This window comes from Macrobrachium rosenbergii, chromosome 26 (assembly GCF_040412425.1).
Source record: "Macrobrachium rosenbergii isolate ZJJX-2024 chromosome 26, ASM4041242v1, whole genome shotgun sequence".
NCBI lineage: Eukaryota > Metazoa > Arthropoda > Malacostraca > Decapoda > Palaemonidae > Macrobrachium > Macrobrachium rosenbergii.
In genome coordinates, this window is record NC_089766.1 from 3,689,345 (window position 1) to 3,702,156 (window position 12,812).

At 39.8% G+C, this 12,812-nt stretch overlaps 1 protein-coding gene across 1 annotated transcript in view; it reads left to right on the top strand.

Moving 5' to 3' along the window:
- The first annotated feature begins 3,206 nt into the window (after nt 1-3,206).
- LOC136852680 (uncharacterized) overlaps nt 3,207-12,812 on the top strand; it is a 37,408-nt gene continuing 27,802 nt past the window's right edge. Inside the window, exons 1-14 of the mRNA XM_067127592.1 lie at nt 3,207-3,361; nt 7,933-8,132; nt 8,292-8,548; nt 8,956-9,072; nt 9,196-9,353; nt 9,605-9,701; nt 9,961-10,176; nt 10,381-10,524; nt 10,664-10,867; nt 11,096-11,275; nt 11,442-11,616; nt 11,851-12,012; nt 12,135-12,190; nt 12,349-12,406. Coding sequence (XP_066983693.1) covers nt 3,294-3,361; nt 7,933-8,132; nt 8,292-8,548; nt 8,956-9,072; nt 9,196-9,353; nt 9,605-9,701; nt 9,961-10,176; nt 10,381-10,524; nt 10,664-10,867; nt 11,096-11,275; nt 11,442-11,616; nt 11,851-12,012; nt 12,135-12,190; nt 12,349-12,406 — 2,092 coding nt within the window. The 5' untranslated portion in view covers nt 3,207-3,293. The remainder of the gene's footprint in view (nt 3,362-7,932; nt 8,133-8,291; nt 8,549-8,955; nt 9,073-9,195; nt 9,354-9,604; nt 9,702-9,960; nt 10,177-10,380; nt 10,525-10,663; nt 10,868-11,095; nt 11,276-11,441; nt 11,617-11,850; nt 12,013-12,134; nt 12,191-12,348; nt 12,407-12,812) is intronic.

The window sequence follows — 12,812 nt, forward strand, 5'->3', positions numbered from 1 at the left end:
ACGCAAGTCCTTGAGGGGACACGCAAATCCTTCGTCAGTTTGCTCCAGTAGTGGCTGGTATGGGAATAATCATTGTATGGGTCAAGGGGGTTTTAGAATAGAACAGAATGTAGAATTTAGGCCAAGCGCTGGGACCTACGAGGTCATTCAGCGCTAAAGGAAAATTGACAGTGAAAAGGTTTGAAAGGTGTAACAGAGGAAAACCTCGTAGCTGCGCTATGAAACGATTGTTGAAGAGGGTGGAAAGTCAGGTGGAAGGAAGAGAATATGAAAGGAGGTACAGTAAAAGGAATGAAAGAGGTTGCAGCTAGGGGCCAAAGGGACGCTGCAAAGACCCTTGAGTAATGCCTACAGTGCACCACGTGGGGTGCACTGACGGCTTGTTTTATTGTGTTGGCAGCGGCTAAAACCAGCGTCCGGGAATAAAGTTTTCTCCTGATCTTGGACAAAGAGACTTTTTTTTTTTTTTTGAGTTTTTGCCGATTGTTGTTTTTACTTTCTTTGTTGTTTTTACTTTCTTTGTTGTTTTTACTTTCTTTGTTGTTTTTACTTTCGTTGTTGTTTTTACTTTCTTTGTTGTTTTTACTTTCTTTGTTGTTTTTACTTTCTTTGTTGTTTTTGTAGTTGTTTTTATAGTTGTTTTACTTGATTGGTGCCTCTATCCACGTTCAATGTGCGAAGAATGTTTCCTGCATAAAAATTTGATAACATAATTAAATTACGAAAATAAATACTGCTGTTTTATAAACAATATAATGTATGTATGTGTGTGCAATATATATATATATATATATATATATATATATATATATATATATATATATATATATATATATATATATATATATATATATACTCTTTACTTTCTAGAAAGCAATGGCTTTCCCTCAGATCTTCGTCAAGGTGTTACAACGACAGAGGGAAAAGTTCGCTAGACACTGACCTAAACTTCTCTTTCAGTGTCACGACAGACAAACGCGCTCGCGCGCTTGATTGCGACGCAAGAAAGCCAATATCTGATTGATTTGGATTAATAGGTTTCAGCACTATGGCATCTTCAGCCATTCAAAACCCGAGACAATGAAAAGAGGGAGTTAGAGTGGATGGACAGCAGAATAAAGAGACCCAGAAAATGAATGAGATGAAGTATAAATGTCTAAGGGTGAAACTGGGAGGGAACCCCACAGTTGCAATAAGAAGGAATGGTTCGAGAGGTTGGACGGCAAGACTGGAGAAAGGAATCGGGAATGGGGTAAAGTAAAAGATAAAGGAATCGGGAATGGTATAAGTTAAAGGTAAAGTCAAGATTTCGGGAAAGAAGGTAAAGTACAGGAATCGGGAATGAAGGTAAAGTAAAAGGTAAATGAATCGGGAATGGTATAAGTAAAAGGAATCGGGAATGGAGGTTAAGTAGAAGGTAAAGGAATCGGGAATGGTATAAGTAAAAGGTAAAGTCAAGGAATCGGGAACGGAGGTAACGTAGAAAGTAAAGTACAGGAAACGGGAATGGAGGTAAAGTAAAAGGTAAATGAATCGGGGATGGTATAAGTAAAAGGAATCGGGAATGGAAGTTAAGTAGAAGGTAAAGGAATCGGGAATGGTACAAGTAAAAGGAATCGGGAATGGAGGTAAAGTAGAGGGTAAAGTCAAGGAATCGGGAATGGAGGTAAAGTAGAAGGTAAAGTAAAGGAATCGGGAATGGAGGTAAAGTAGAGGGTAAAGTCAAGGAATCGGGAATGGTAAAAGTAAAAAGCAGAGGCAAGGAATCGGGAATGGAGGTAAAGTAGAAGGTAAAGTAAAGGAATCGGGAATGGAGGTAAAGTAGAGGGTAAAGTCAAGGAATCTGGAATGGTAAAAGTAAAAAGCAGAGGCAAGGAATCGGGAATGGAGGTAAAGTAGAAGGTAAAGTAAAGGAATCGGGAATGGAGGTAAAGTAGAAGTTAAGTAAAGGAGGGGTAAAGTAAACAGTGTGGGTTCAGCTATGGGGCGAAGGGACGCCGCAAAAACCCAATAGTAAAAGAGATTTCTGAAAAAAATAAGAATAATGAACATTTGCAACAAATAAACAAAAAATGTTGCATTTTTGCAACATCTTCAGTTAATTAAGAGTTTATTGTCGCCCATTGCCCACAATGTCAAGACGACCAAAAATGAATTTCTTGTGTAATTAACAAAATTTTAATAATATTCAAGTCTAGCTTCTGGTTTCTCCAAGGTTAAGAATAATCAGCGAACATACGCTCTCCCATATAACAACAATAATGATAATAATTATGACGCTCTCAGGAAGTTTAATTTAAACTAAAAATTATATGATAAGTATATTAATAAGTCTCTTAATTACTAGGCTACTTCACCAAATGACTTTTAAGTTATTTAAATTCCTCAAATATTTTTTGAAGACGGTCACCACCACCACAAGCCTTGGGCCTAATGTAGAAAGCCTTTACTCCCGTGAAGGGATTCGAACCTGCAAACGTCAGGTCTGAGTGAGGTTAAACTAAATCTCTCTCTCTCTCTTTATATATAGAGGTCGTGGGGAGGAAATGAATGGACGCATCCCACTGGAGAAATGAATGCGGGCGGCTGTCACTGACTTCCGGGAATACTTTCCCGATTTTAGGGGAAACCCCAAAATTAGGAAAACGACTCTTGGTCAAAGATACGTTTTACGATGCATTGTTCAAGGTCCTCCTCCTCCTTCTTCCTCTTCTTCTTCTTCCTCCAACGCTCAGGAAACTACGTTTGATTAGGAACTTATTTCCGGAATAAGAAAAAAATTTGACAGTGCCCTCGGGGTATATTCCTAGCGAAATGACTATAAAAGCGTTGGAAACATGTACAGAGAAAGCAGATGGAGAAAATGAGAGAGAGAGAGAGAGAGAGAGAGAGAGAGAGAGAGAGAGAGAGAGAGAGAGAGAGAGAGAGTTTCCCTTTCTGAAGAACCCGTTGACGTCAGGCACTAGGAAAGGTTGTTCATAATCGGGTTGCCGATTTGAAAAGTTTAACTCAAAACTACAAAAGCAACGCGTAAAAGATACATAAAGACCAATAAACAAAACCATCAATTACAGCCTGGTCCCGCTGTGCATGATGCAAGCAAATATCTCATGCAAATGCTTCGCTGGCAATGACCACAATAGCGTTTGCCTGCTTGTTCCATTTCAGTGGCTGGCAACATCTGGCAACTCGTCCCGTCCAGGTGAGACGGGGTATAAGGTAAATTGCTACTTCACAGGTATCAGGAGGGCATTTCGTTATTTGTTCTTGTGGTGCAGTGGTTAGGCGCAAGGATGGCTCCTTCTGCTAACAAACTGGGGGCATTCTTTGCTCTGGTTTGTTTCGTGAGTTTTTCTTTGGGGTAAGTAGCTACTGTATGTATTCAGTGAATGTTTATGTATGTTGTTCGATTGAAAATGTTTAAAATGGTACAACGATTGATATCTGAACTTTCTCGATATATATATATATATATATATATATATATATATATATATATATATATATATGATAGCTAAATTTTTCTCTTTTTAACTGCATCTTCATAAACCTCATTACCATTCTATCTTTTATTAATCATTTGCCATTCTGTCTTTTATTAGTTATTTACCATTCTATCCTTTGTCAATTCTTAACCATTGTGTCTTTTATTATTTAATTACCGTTCTGTCTTTTCCTAATTCATTACCATTCTGTCTCTATTCATTCCAAGTGTTTCATTTCTCATCTTTCTCAACTCGTGCCAACCGCCCACACCTCTCGCAAGAAAAACTACCCGGCCCAGTCAACTTGAAGGTCAACACGTTTATTTGTTTATCTGTCACTATTTAAAACCTCCCGTGATTTGTCAATAAATAATTCAAACAATCATTCAACACATAACTTGGTCCCAGTTCCATCTCACACGAGCAAATAGTATTTTTTATTTTTTTTTAGTATTCTGTGAAAGAAAACTATTATAGAGATGACTATTTCCCTCTCCGTCCGCACGTTTTCTGTCCGCCCTCAGATCTCAACAACTGCTGAGGAGGCTAGAGGGCTGCAAATTGGTATGTTGGTCATCCTCCCTTCAAGCATCAAACATACCAAATTGCAGCCCTCTAGCCTCAGTAGTTTTTATTTTATTTACGGTTAAAGTTAGCCATGGGCGTGAGTCTGGCACCGCTATAGGAGCCGACAACACGGGACACCACCGGGCCGTGGCTGACAGTTTCATGGGCAGCGGCTAAAAATTACATGGGTCGTGGCTGAAAGTTTCATACAGCATTATACACTGTACAGAAACTCGACTGCGCCGAAGAAGCTTCGGCATATTTTATTTACTTGTTTGTTTATGTTTACAAATACGAGTATCTCGGAGGAACAAAAACGGTATCAGGGCGTTCTACGTGAGGTTTCCGTCAATCTATCAATAATTGTTGCTTGGACGAATTAACCGTCCTGTCAATTCTTCTTCAGTCTTTTTGACACACCTGTCAGTCAGTAGTCGCTGACATATTCTCAATAAGGACAGACAAAAAAAAAAAAAAAAAAAAAGGGTCGCTTTGTTTATGGATAGATGATTCATTCTTATTTTTCTGACCGGTGACGTGTATCAGATTACATGGAATATATCAGTTTATTTACTATTTTATGAACTATAAAAATTAACATAAATTCCTTAATATTAGGTTAATTTTAAACAAGATAAGGCAATTGGTATGTATGTATATACACATACATACACACATCCATATAATACATATACATATATTTATATATATATAATATATATGCACACATCTATGTATCTATCTATCTATATGTGTGTGGTATGTGTGTGTGTATGTGTGGGTGTTTGTTTGTGTTTGTGGCAGACAGACACACACATTCAGACCAACAAGCCCAAAACTTAACCCAGAGGAAAGCCAGAAAATAAACTATTGGAAAATGAGAGACTATAGGAAACAAGCAAAACGGAAACTTCAGTTTCTCTGACTCAACTGACAACGTCCAGGCTTTCGAAATAAATAACTATCCTTTCCTGTACAAGGAGAGAGAGAGAGAGAGAGAGAGAGAGAGAGAGAGAGAGATATTGGAGGAGGAGGAGAAAGAGGTACTAATCTAAAAATGGGAAATACGTGGACTGAAACATAAACATCACGACCCTGCGATTACTTCTTCGCACGCCGCTCGCCTCATCGTGAGTATGCAATTTCCAAACAGCCTGCTCATCTCTCTGCATAAACAAGGATAAAAACCTGTCAAAAAAACTGTCAGAAAACTATCCTTTGTTGTTGTAACAAAAGGGCCCCGCCGCGCCTGCACGCTCTCTCTCTGGGCACGCGAAGCGACAGGCATCCTGGTATCCTCTCAGGCGTCCTTGTAACCAGAGAAGGAATTTGCCTAGAGGCGTTTTTTTGAATGGTTTCACGCAGGCGTTTCCACGCGGGTGCCCAAACACAGAGCGCACCCTCTGTCCAGGCGGTAACTGGAGATAATTATCCTTCCCCTGTGTCACGGTTTCTTGCGCAGGCAAACCACGGCAGGAAACGTTAAAAATTATGGTCCAAATTATGGCCAAAGCTTCCATAACGGTCCCTCTTTGTTTGTTACCCCAGGATACCCAGGACCTTTTTGTTTGTAACTTATTGGTACCAGGAGACTCTTTGTTTGTTACCCCAGGGGGATACTGAATAATGGTACCAGGGGACTCTTTGTTTGTAACCCCAGGGGGACACTGAATAATGGTACCAGGAGACTCTTTGTTTGTGACCCCAGGGGGACACTGAATAATGGCATCTGGAGACTCTTTGTTCGTAACCCCAGTGGGACACTGAATAATGGTACCAGGAGACTCTTTGTTTGTAACCCCAGGGGTACACTGAATAATGGTACCAGGAGACTTTGTTTGTAACCCCAGGGGGACACTGAATAATGGTACCAGGAGATCTTTTGTTTGTAACCCCAGGGGGACACTGAATAATGGTACCAGGAGACTTTGTTTGTAACCCCAGGGGGACACTGAATAATGGTACCAGGAGACTCTGTCTGTAACCCCAGGGGACACTGAATAATGGTACCAGGAGACCATTTGTTTGTAACCCCAGGGGGACACTGAATAATGGTACCAGGAGACTTTGTTTGTAACCCCAGGGGGACACTGAATAATGGTACCAGGAGACTTTGTTTGTAACCCCAGGGGGACACTGAATACTGGTACCAGGAGACACTTTGTTTGTTACCCCAGGGGGACACTGAAGATACAGAGAATGGTACAGATTCTACTGTACCCACAGGAGACCACTGAAGATACAGGGAATGGCAGAGATTCTGGTCTGTAACGCCCAGGAGATCACTGCAGATGAAGGGAATGGCATCTTCCTCTCAAAACAAGGCCATGGGAGTATGGGAACACGAGGTGTGAGGGAATGCTGGAGTTTTGTGTTTAACCTTTAGGTTTAGGAAATACGAAAAGACAACTTTTTGTGTTTAACCTTTAGGTTTAGGAAATACGAAAAGACAACTGTCTTCTGTAGTTGTTTGCAATGATTGTTTACGTTTCCCAAGTGGTATGGTTTGCTCACTAAACAAATAGCTATGTTTTTCTGTATAATTATTCACTGATCAGAGTTAACTCTTCGTAGACAATGTACATGCATTTGATAACACTGATAGAGAGTAATATCTGAAAGTATAACACATACCTTACGATGACCCAAAAAGCTTTTTTTGGTGAAAGTTTTACACAAGACCCAGAATTTACCTGAAAACAAAAATAAAGCATAAGGAGGAATAAGAATTCAACAAAAGTGCACATATAAACACCTATATGAACATCTGTTCACAAACCAGTACGATATACGTACATCCGTGTAAGCGAAACAAAGCAGTTAAGGGTTCTGAAAGTGTAAAATATCATTTTACACGAATACTCGAGAAGCAAAAGTAAAAGGACTTCTTCAGGGAAAGTTGCAGACCGTTCAGTTCTTGACTGATGACAGATTTCTGGTTATGTACATCAATTCAGTTCAAATTAATCTGACAAAACGAAAACTTCATATATCAGCAACATCGACACGAGCATATTTGATATTTTCGTGTTCATTTTTTTGTGTTGTGACAAGTCAGAATCAACATACATCACCCCAACCCCCGCCCCACCCCAGCCCCGCTTGCATCAGGACGCTCCCACCTTGATTCCAGCCTGGTGCGTTTTCATCAGCGCTTCAAGCGCTGTCACCATCGTTTTAATAAAAGACATCTGTCTTCAATGCCACCACGACATGGAACCATGGCAGTTCTCGCAGTCCTGGGACTTATGCAACGAAGATTAAACAGGGAAATCACACGAGTGAGTCTGCGGAAAACCAAATGGGTGGTTTATTCGACCGTAGCAAGGGACTCGTTCGTTTTAGTTTTCTGTTAAAGAAAACTATTGTGAAGGCTTTGTCTATCCGCCATCTGATCTTAAAAAAAAATAATGAGGCTAGAGGGCTGCAAATTGGTATGTTGATCATCCACCCTCCAATCATCAAACATACCAAATTGCAGCCCACTAGCCTCAGTAGTTCTTATTTTATTTAAGCTTAAAGCTAGCCATAATCGTACTTCTGGCACTGCTATAGGTATCACCAACAAAGGTCACCACCGGACCGTGGCTGAAAGTTTCATGGGCTGGGGCTAAGAGTTTCAGGGGCCGTGGCTGAAAGGTTCATACAGCAATACATGCTGTACAGAAAACTCGATTGTGCCGAAGGCACTTCGGCGCATTTTTTACCTGTCAATATTTCTGCCTGAATTCCACGTCCTCTTCAGAAGCAGAACACTGCAACTAGCAGACCAAAGCGACAGAGATCATCTCACTAAAACTTATTATTTGTTAGCTCATACTAATCGCACCAAATTACTAAATGAAAACTGATTTACTGTCTCTCTTTCTGACTCCACCAGGAGCTACGTGGTCACAGTCCCCAAGAAGTGGTTTCCAGGTGGGGAACTGCAGGTGTGTGTCCAGGTGAAAAACCCCCAGGCCCCACAGGGGAAAATAACCATCAGCATTCATCATCTTTCGCTACGAGAATCCTCCTTGCCAGATGATGAGGCCTTAGAGAAAAAACTGCTGACAGAGAAATCTATACAGGTGCCGCCAGGTAAGGTCCTTTGTTTGATGCTAACAGAGTCGTTAGTCTGCTGATCAGTGTTTACCAAAGTATAGGTCTCCTTGAATATGAGTTTAGATAAGGATAGACCAATAAACCTAAAAAAGGAACAGCAGATCTGACTCACAACTAAAAAAATTAACTTTCCAGGTGACCAGCACCTTTGCAGCAACGTTCCCATGCCAGAAACATCACAAGAACCAATATGGTGGCCAAGACGCGATACCATATCCATCACCGGGGTACTTGATGGCATTGCTGTCAACCACACGCGTGATATAGATCGTCAGACAAGCTACAACAAGACAATTGTGCAAACTGACAAGTATCTGTACAAACCAGGACAAACAGTCCAGTTCAGAGTGCTGACACACTCTGGTCCCCTGATGAACATTTCTACAGAAAATGTGAGTTTTTGATCAAACATTGACCACCTTATTTGTTTTTCAAATTAATATTTTTTCCTGCTGTACAGAGCGAGGCTGGATTATGTCTGATGCGATGTTAGGTCATTTGTTATATTTTGGATCCTAAGGTCACAAACAGGTTGAACACAAGTCAACAACTTGCTGGAAATCCTAACCAGTGCTTCAAGTGATTATCCTGCATCTGCAAAATATTTGTTCTCAACTTAAGATTGCTGACTTGTTTTCAACCCGTTTGTGACATAGATGTGATGACATTATCGATGTGTGTTTATAACTTGTTATACTGTAGTGTGGACACATCTTTACAAGAAGCTAATATTAAATATTTCTTTCTATCACACTTGATATTTCATTGTATGATTGCAATTTGTTTTCTTATGCTGCAGTACCAAGAGATCTACATCACAACTCCGTCTAATAACCGAATTGCCCAATGGTTAGATGTTGACAACTCCAAAGGCCTGGTGCATCTGTCATTCCAACTCGCTGATGAACCTGAGGAGGTAAAGTATACGTTGTAGATTTTCTCTAATCTGTAATGATGTTCGTATTCACTTGGTAATGTTGAAAAATTCTACATTCAGCTCATATACTCTGGCTAAACTGATCACCTATTAACCCGTCAGGGAGTCTACCACATCAAACTGAACGATGAAAGGGGTACTATAAATGCAAACACCTTTGAAGTGAAAGAATATGTCCTGCCCAGGTTTGAGGTCACTGTGAAACCACCTAAATACATTCTGGCAACCGCCAGCAACTTTACCTTTACTGCGTGTGCCAAGTAAGTTACTCCACTTCCGCCATTAATTTCAGTGTCGAATCTTAAGAAGAGGCTTTACTAAACTTGTGACAGTATGAGAGATCAGCAAGTGAAAAACTGAAATTTGTCAGTAATTTACCGGATCTTATAATTTACCAGTTTCTACAGAGAAGATTGATCTTAACAAGTCTGTATTTTTTACAGTTTCTTCCATTTTAATAAACTGCACCTGTACATATTTTTGCCTAACTTCATACTCTTGTGTGGAACAGATACACTTTTGGTGAACCAGTCAGAGGGAATATTTCTTGGGAGGTCAGCAACCTGCAAAATTTTGGATGCCAATCAGTCTTCACAAAGAATGACACGGTAAGGAAGTTGTATTTACACATTTTAGCCACCTGAGGCTTATTACAATGAACATTTACCACTGTAACCCATGTGGCTAATGTCTCACAGTCAAGTCAAAAGCCTAAGTAGTAATGCAAGATGAATAACCAAGTACAGATAATTTTAATTATTCTTTGTGCAACACACTATATATTCTAAATAACGCTTGTAACAAAACTATTCTGCATGACATTGAGTGTTTTCTTGCCAGTCATATAATGGGAGCATTCACTTCCAGATTTCTGGCTGCAGTGAAATAACAGTCGAGTCCGATGATCTGCAAATGACCGACTGCAATATTTACCACATCAGGGCAGTAGCTACAGTTACAGAGGAGGGCACTGGGGCAGCTGAGACAGGAAAGGGAGAAGTCAGAGTTGAAAGAAGGGCAATCAACTTTGAAACACTGTTCAAAGATGAATTTATGAAACCCAACTTGCCTTTCACCCTCAAGGTACATTTCATGCATTTCAAAACTGCTAGTAAATACATTTGCTGGTTTAGTCTAGTAAATTTTTCACTCCTGAAATATATTGTGGATTCTTCACTAGGTGGCTCATGATAACATTACTCTGACAAATTAGGTGTTTTCTGATATATTTCCCAACAACCTGAGAGACTCATAATAATCCTAATTGATGACTTTGCTTCCCACAAGGTACTGGCTAAATCACCTGATGGATCTCCTGCTAGTGGAGAACCCCTCGAGATCTGCCATGGAGGATGCTGCAATAACATCACTACCCCTTCAGACGGCATTGTGAAAGTTTACTTAAACAATCCCCGAAGCAAGAAAATAACGGTGAGTACTAAACAACCAGCTTCAGTTTATCATGTTAATAGTGTACATATATAATTTAAAGGTCTAAAAACAAGATAATGCCCTTTACAATTCCAAAGTCTACTCCTAAACTAGAGTTTAACTGATTTTCATCCTTCAGATTAAACGTCTGGTAACCAGAGCACTTTTAAACGAAGACACTTTCACCAGCACTGTGAGGAGGTTCTACTCTCCATCCAACTCCTCACTGCTCATCCATGCTCCAGAGCAGACTATCAACTGCACCAGCGGTGAGGAAACCAGCCACACATTAAGGGTCTTGTTTGCAGCTGTTCAACAAAAGTCTGCTGTTTTGAATATTCAGGTAAAATACTCAGAATGTTTACACTTTATGCCAAAGTCAGTATGTGCATACATTTCCCAACACTCGGAGAACCTTCGCTTCTGTTCTTCTTTATTCTATATGACCACAAAAATTGAACTTACACCAATAAACAAAGGTTTATAGATGGGAACAAGCCCATTAAAATCTACATTACTTTGCTATTTCCCCTGATGAAATCCCTACCTAACCTATTTCCTTAAACCACAGATCATGTCAAGAGGAAAAATTCAATACTTTAAGTCGCAAGAGTACGAACTGGCCTCCTCGAAGTTACCTTTCGAGGAAGAGTTCTTGATAGGTCCTGTATCTCCTGTCCCAGAGAATGCTGTCACTGGTGTTCTTGACATTCCATTAAGTCTCCCTTCGACTGCATCGCCAAACATCAAGGTAAGGAGTGAAAATGGCCAACTCAGGGTTACCTACTAATAGTACAACATATCCTTTTATCATTTTCTTTGTTTAACTTTCCCAGTTTACCTTTAAACGTAGAGACTCCATCAAGCATGACAAAACAAATTACTGATTCTTTAAATACAGTCATTCACTATTACAGGTACTGGTATGGTACATAAGAGACGATGGAGAGGTAGTCTCTGATGTGAAGGAGATGACAGTAGAAAAGTGCCTACCTAACAAAGTAGATTTCGCCTGGTCCACCAACAGGACCCAACCAGGCGACTCAGCTTCTCTAACATTAGTTTCTGCTCCAGATTCTATATGCAGCTACGGTAAGCTGTCAGTGCCAAATATATAATGGAATATATTGCCCACATCATAGTGATTCAGCTAAAAGACTATGATAAAAACGTCAAAGAAAGTCATTCCTATTTCAAGAAACCTGAAGCATTTTACCTTAAAAAATATTTGCTTTGCTTCTACAGTTAGTTTAATCAACAGAGCTGAGTATGAAATGATGTTTTTTTTAAGTCTTGTAACTATTAACAGATCTCTTTGAACTACAGGTGTTGTGGATAAGAGCGTTGAATTGGTATCAACCAGAACAGATACTGTCACTGTCGACAGTTTCTTTGTGGACGACTATCGTTACAATCTCAATGCTTGGTCTCATCAGCAGGCAGATGACAGTAGGCACTGCAGGAGGCTGCTGCAAACAGATCTGGAAGGTGGGTAATGAAGTTTCACATAAATATAAGTGAAATCCTGCCTGCAAATATTTGATTCATTTATGAACTGTAACCTTCTGATCCATCCTCACAGTCTCTAATATGATCTGTCTTCTTTACAGAGGAGGGAAGATACCATTACTACACAGATTTTGTTGACACTCTACATATGTTTGACGTAAGTAGGAGACTGAAAATACAATTCATACACAACTTCTCAAGAAATATATGCAATGTATAGCTTCTCATACAATTCCTAAATCTGTTACAAAATACTGTATCCCCAGTTTAACTAAAAATGTATTTATAATATAAATAATTTCTTGATTTTCACAGCAATCCGGCCTTTACATCTTCACGGACCTCACTCTGGAAACTAGACCATGCGTCAAGGGTAAGAATCACGACCAGAGTGATATTTTTCTAACGCCTGTCCAATGTATGATACTGTACAAGACACTGATTCACTGAAGCTAGGACAATGCTATGAAGCTGAATAAAAAGTTTCAGGAAGCTAATGGCTTCATGAAGAGGGCCTTGGATGATCAGAATTAGAAACATGAACGATGATGGCTTCATGAAGAGGGCCTTGGATGATCAGAATTAGAAACATGAACGATGATGCTAGAGATTAAAGAAACACTTTCAGTGAAAAGATCTTGGTGATGAGTGGTGGGGGCTGGGTGTGGAGGGAATCCAATGTCCTAGACCTACAGTCATGAATTCCATCTACGAATCTTCTTATGCAATGACATTTATATTTATAGAGCAGACTAGTACTATAATATAAAAATATAAAT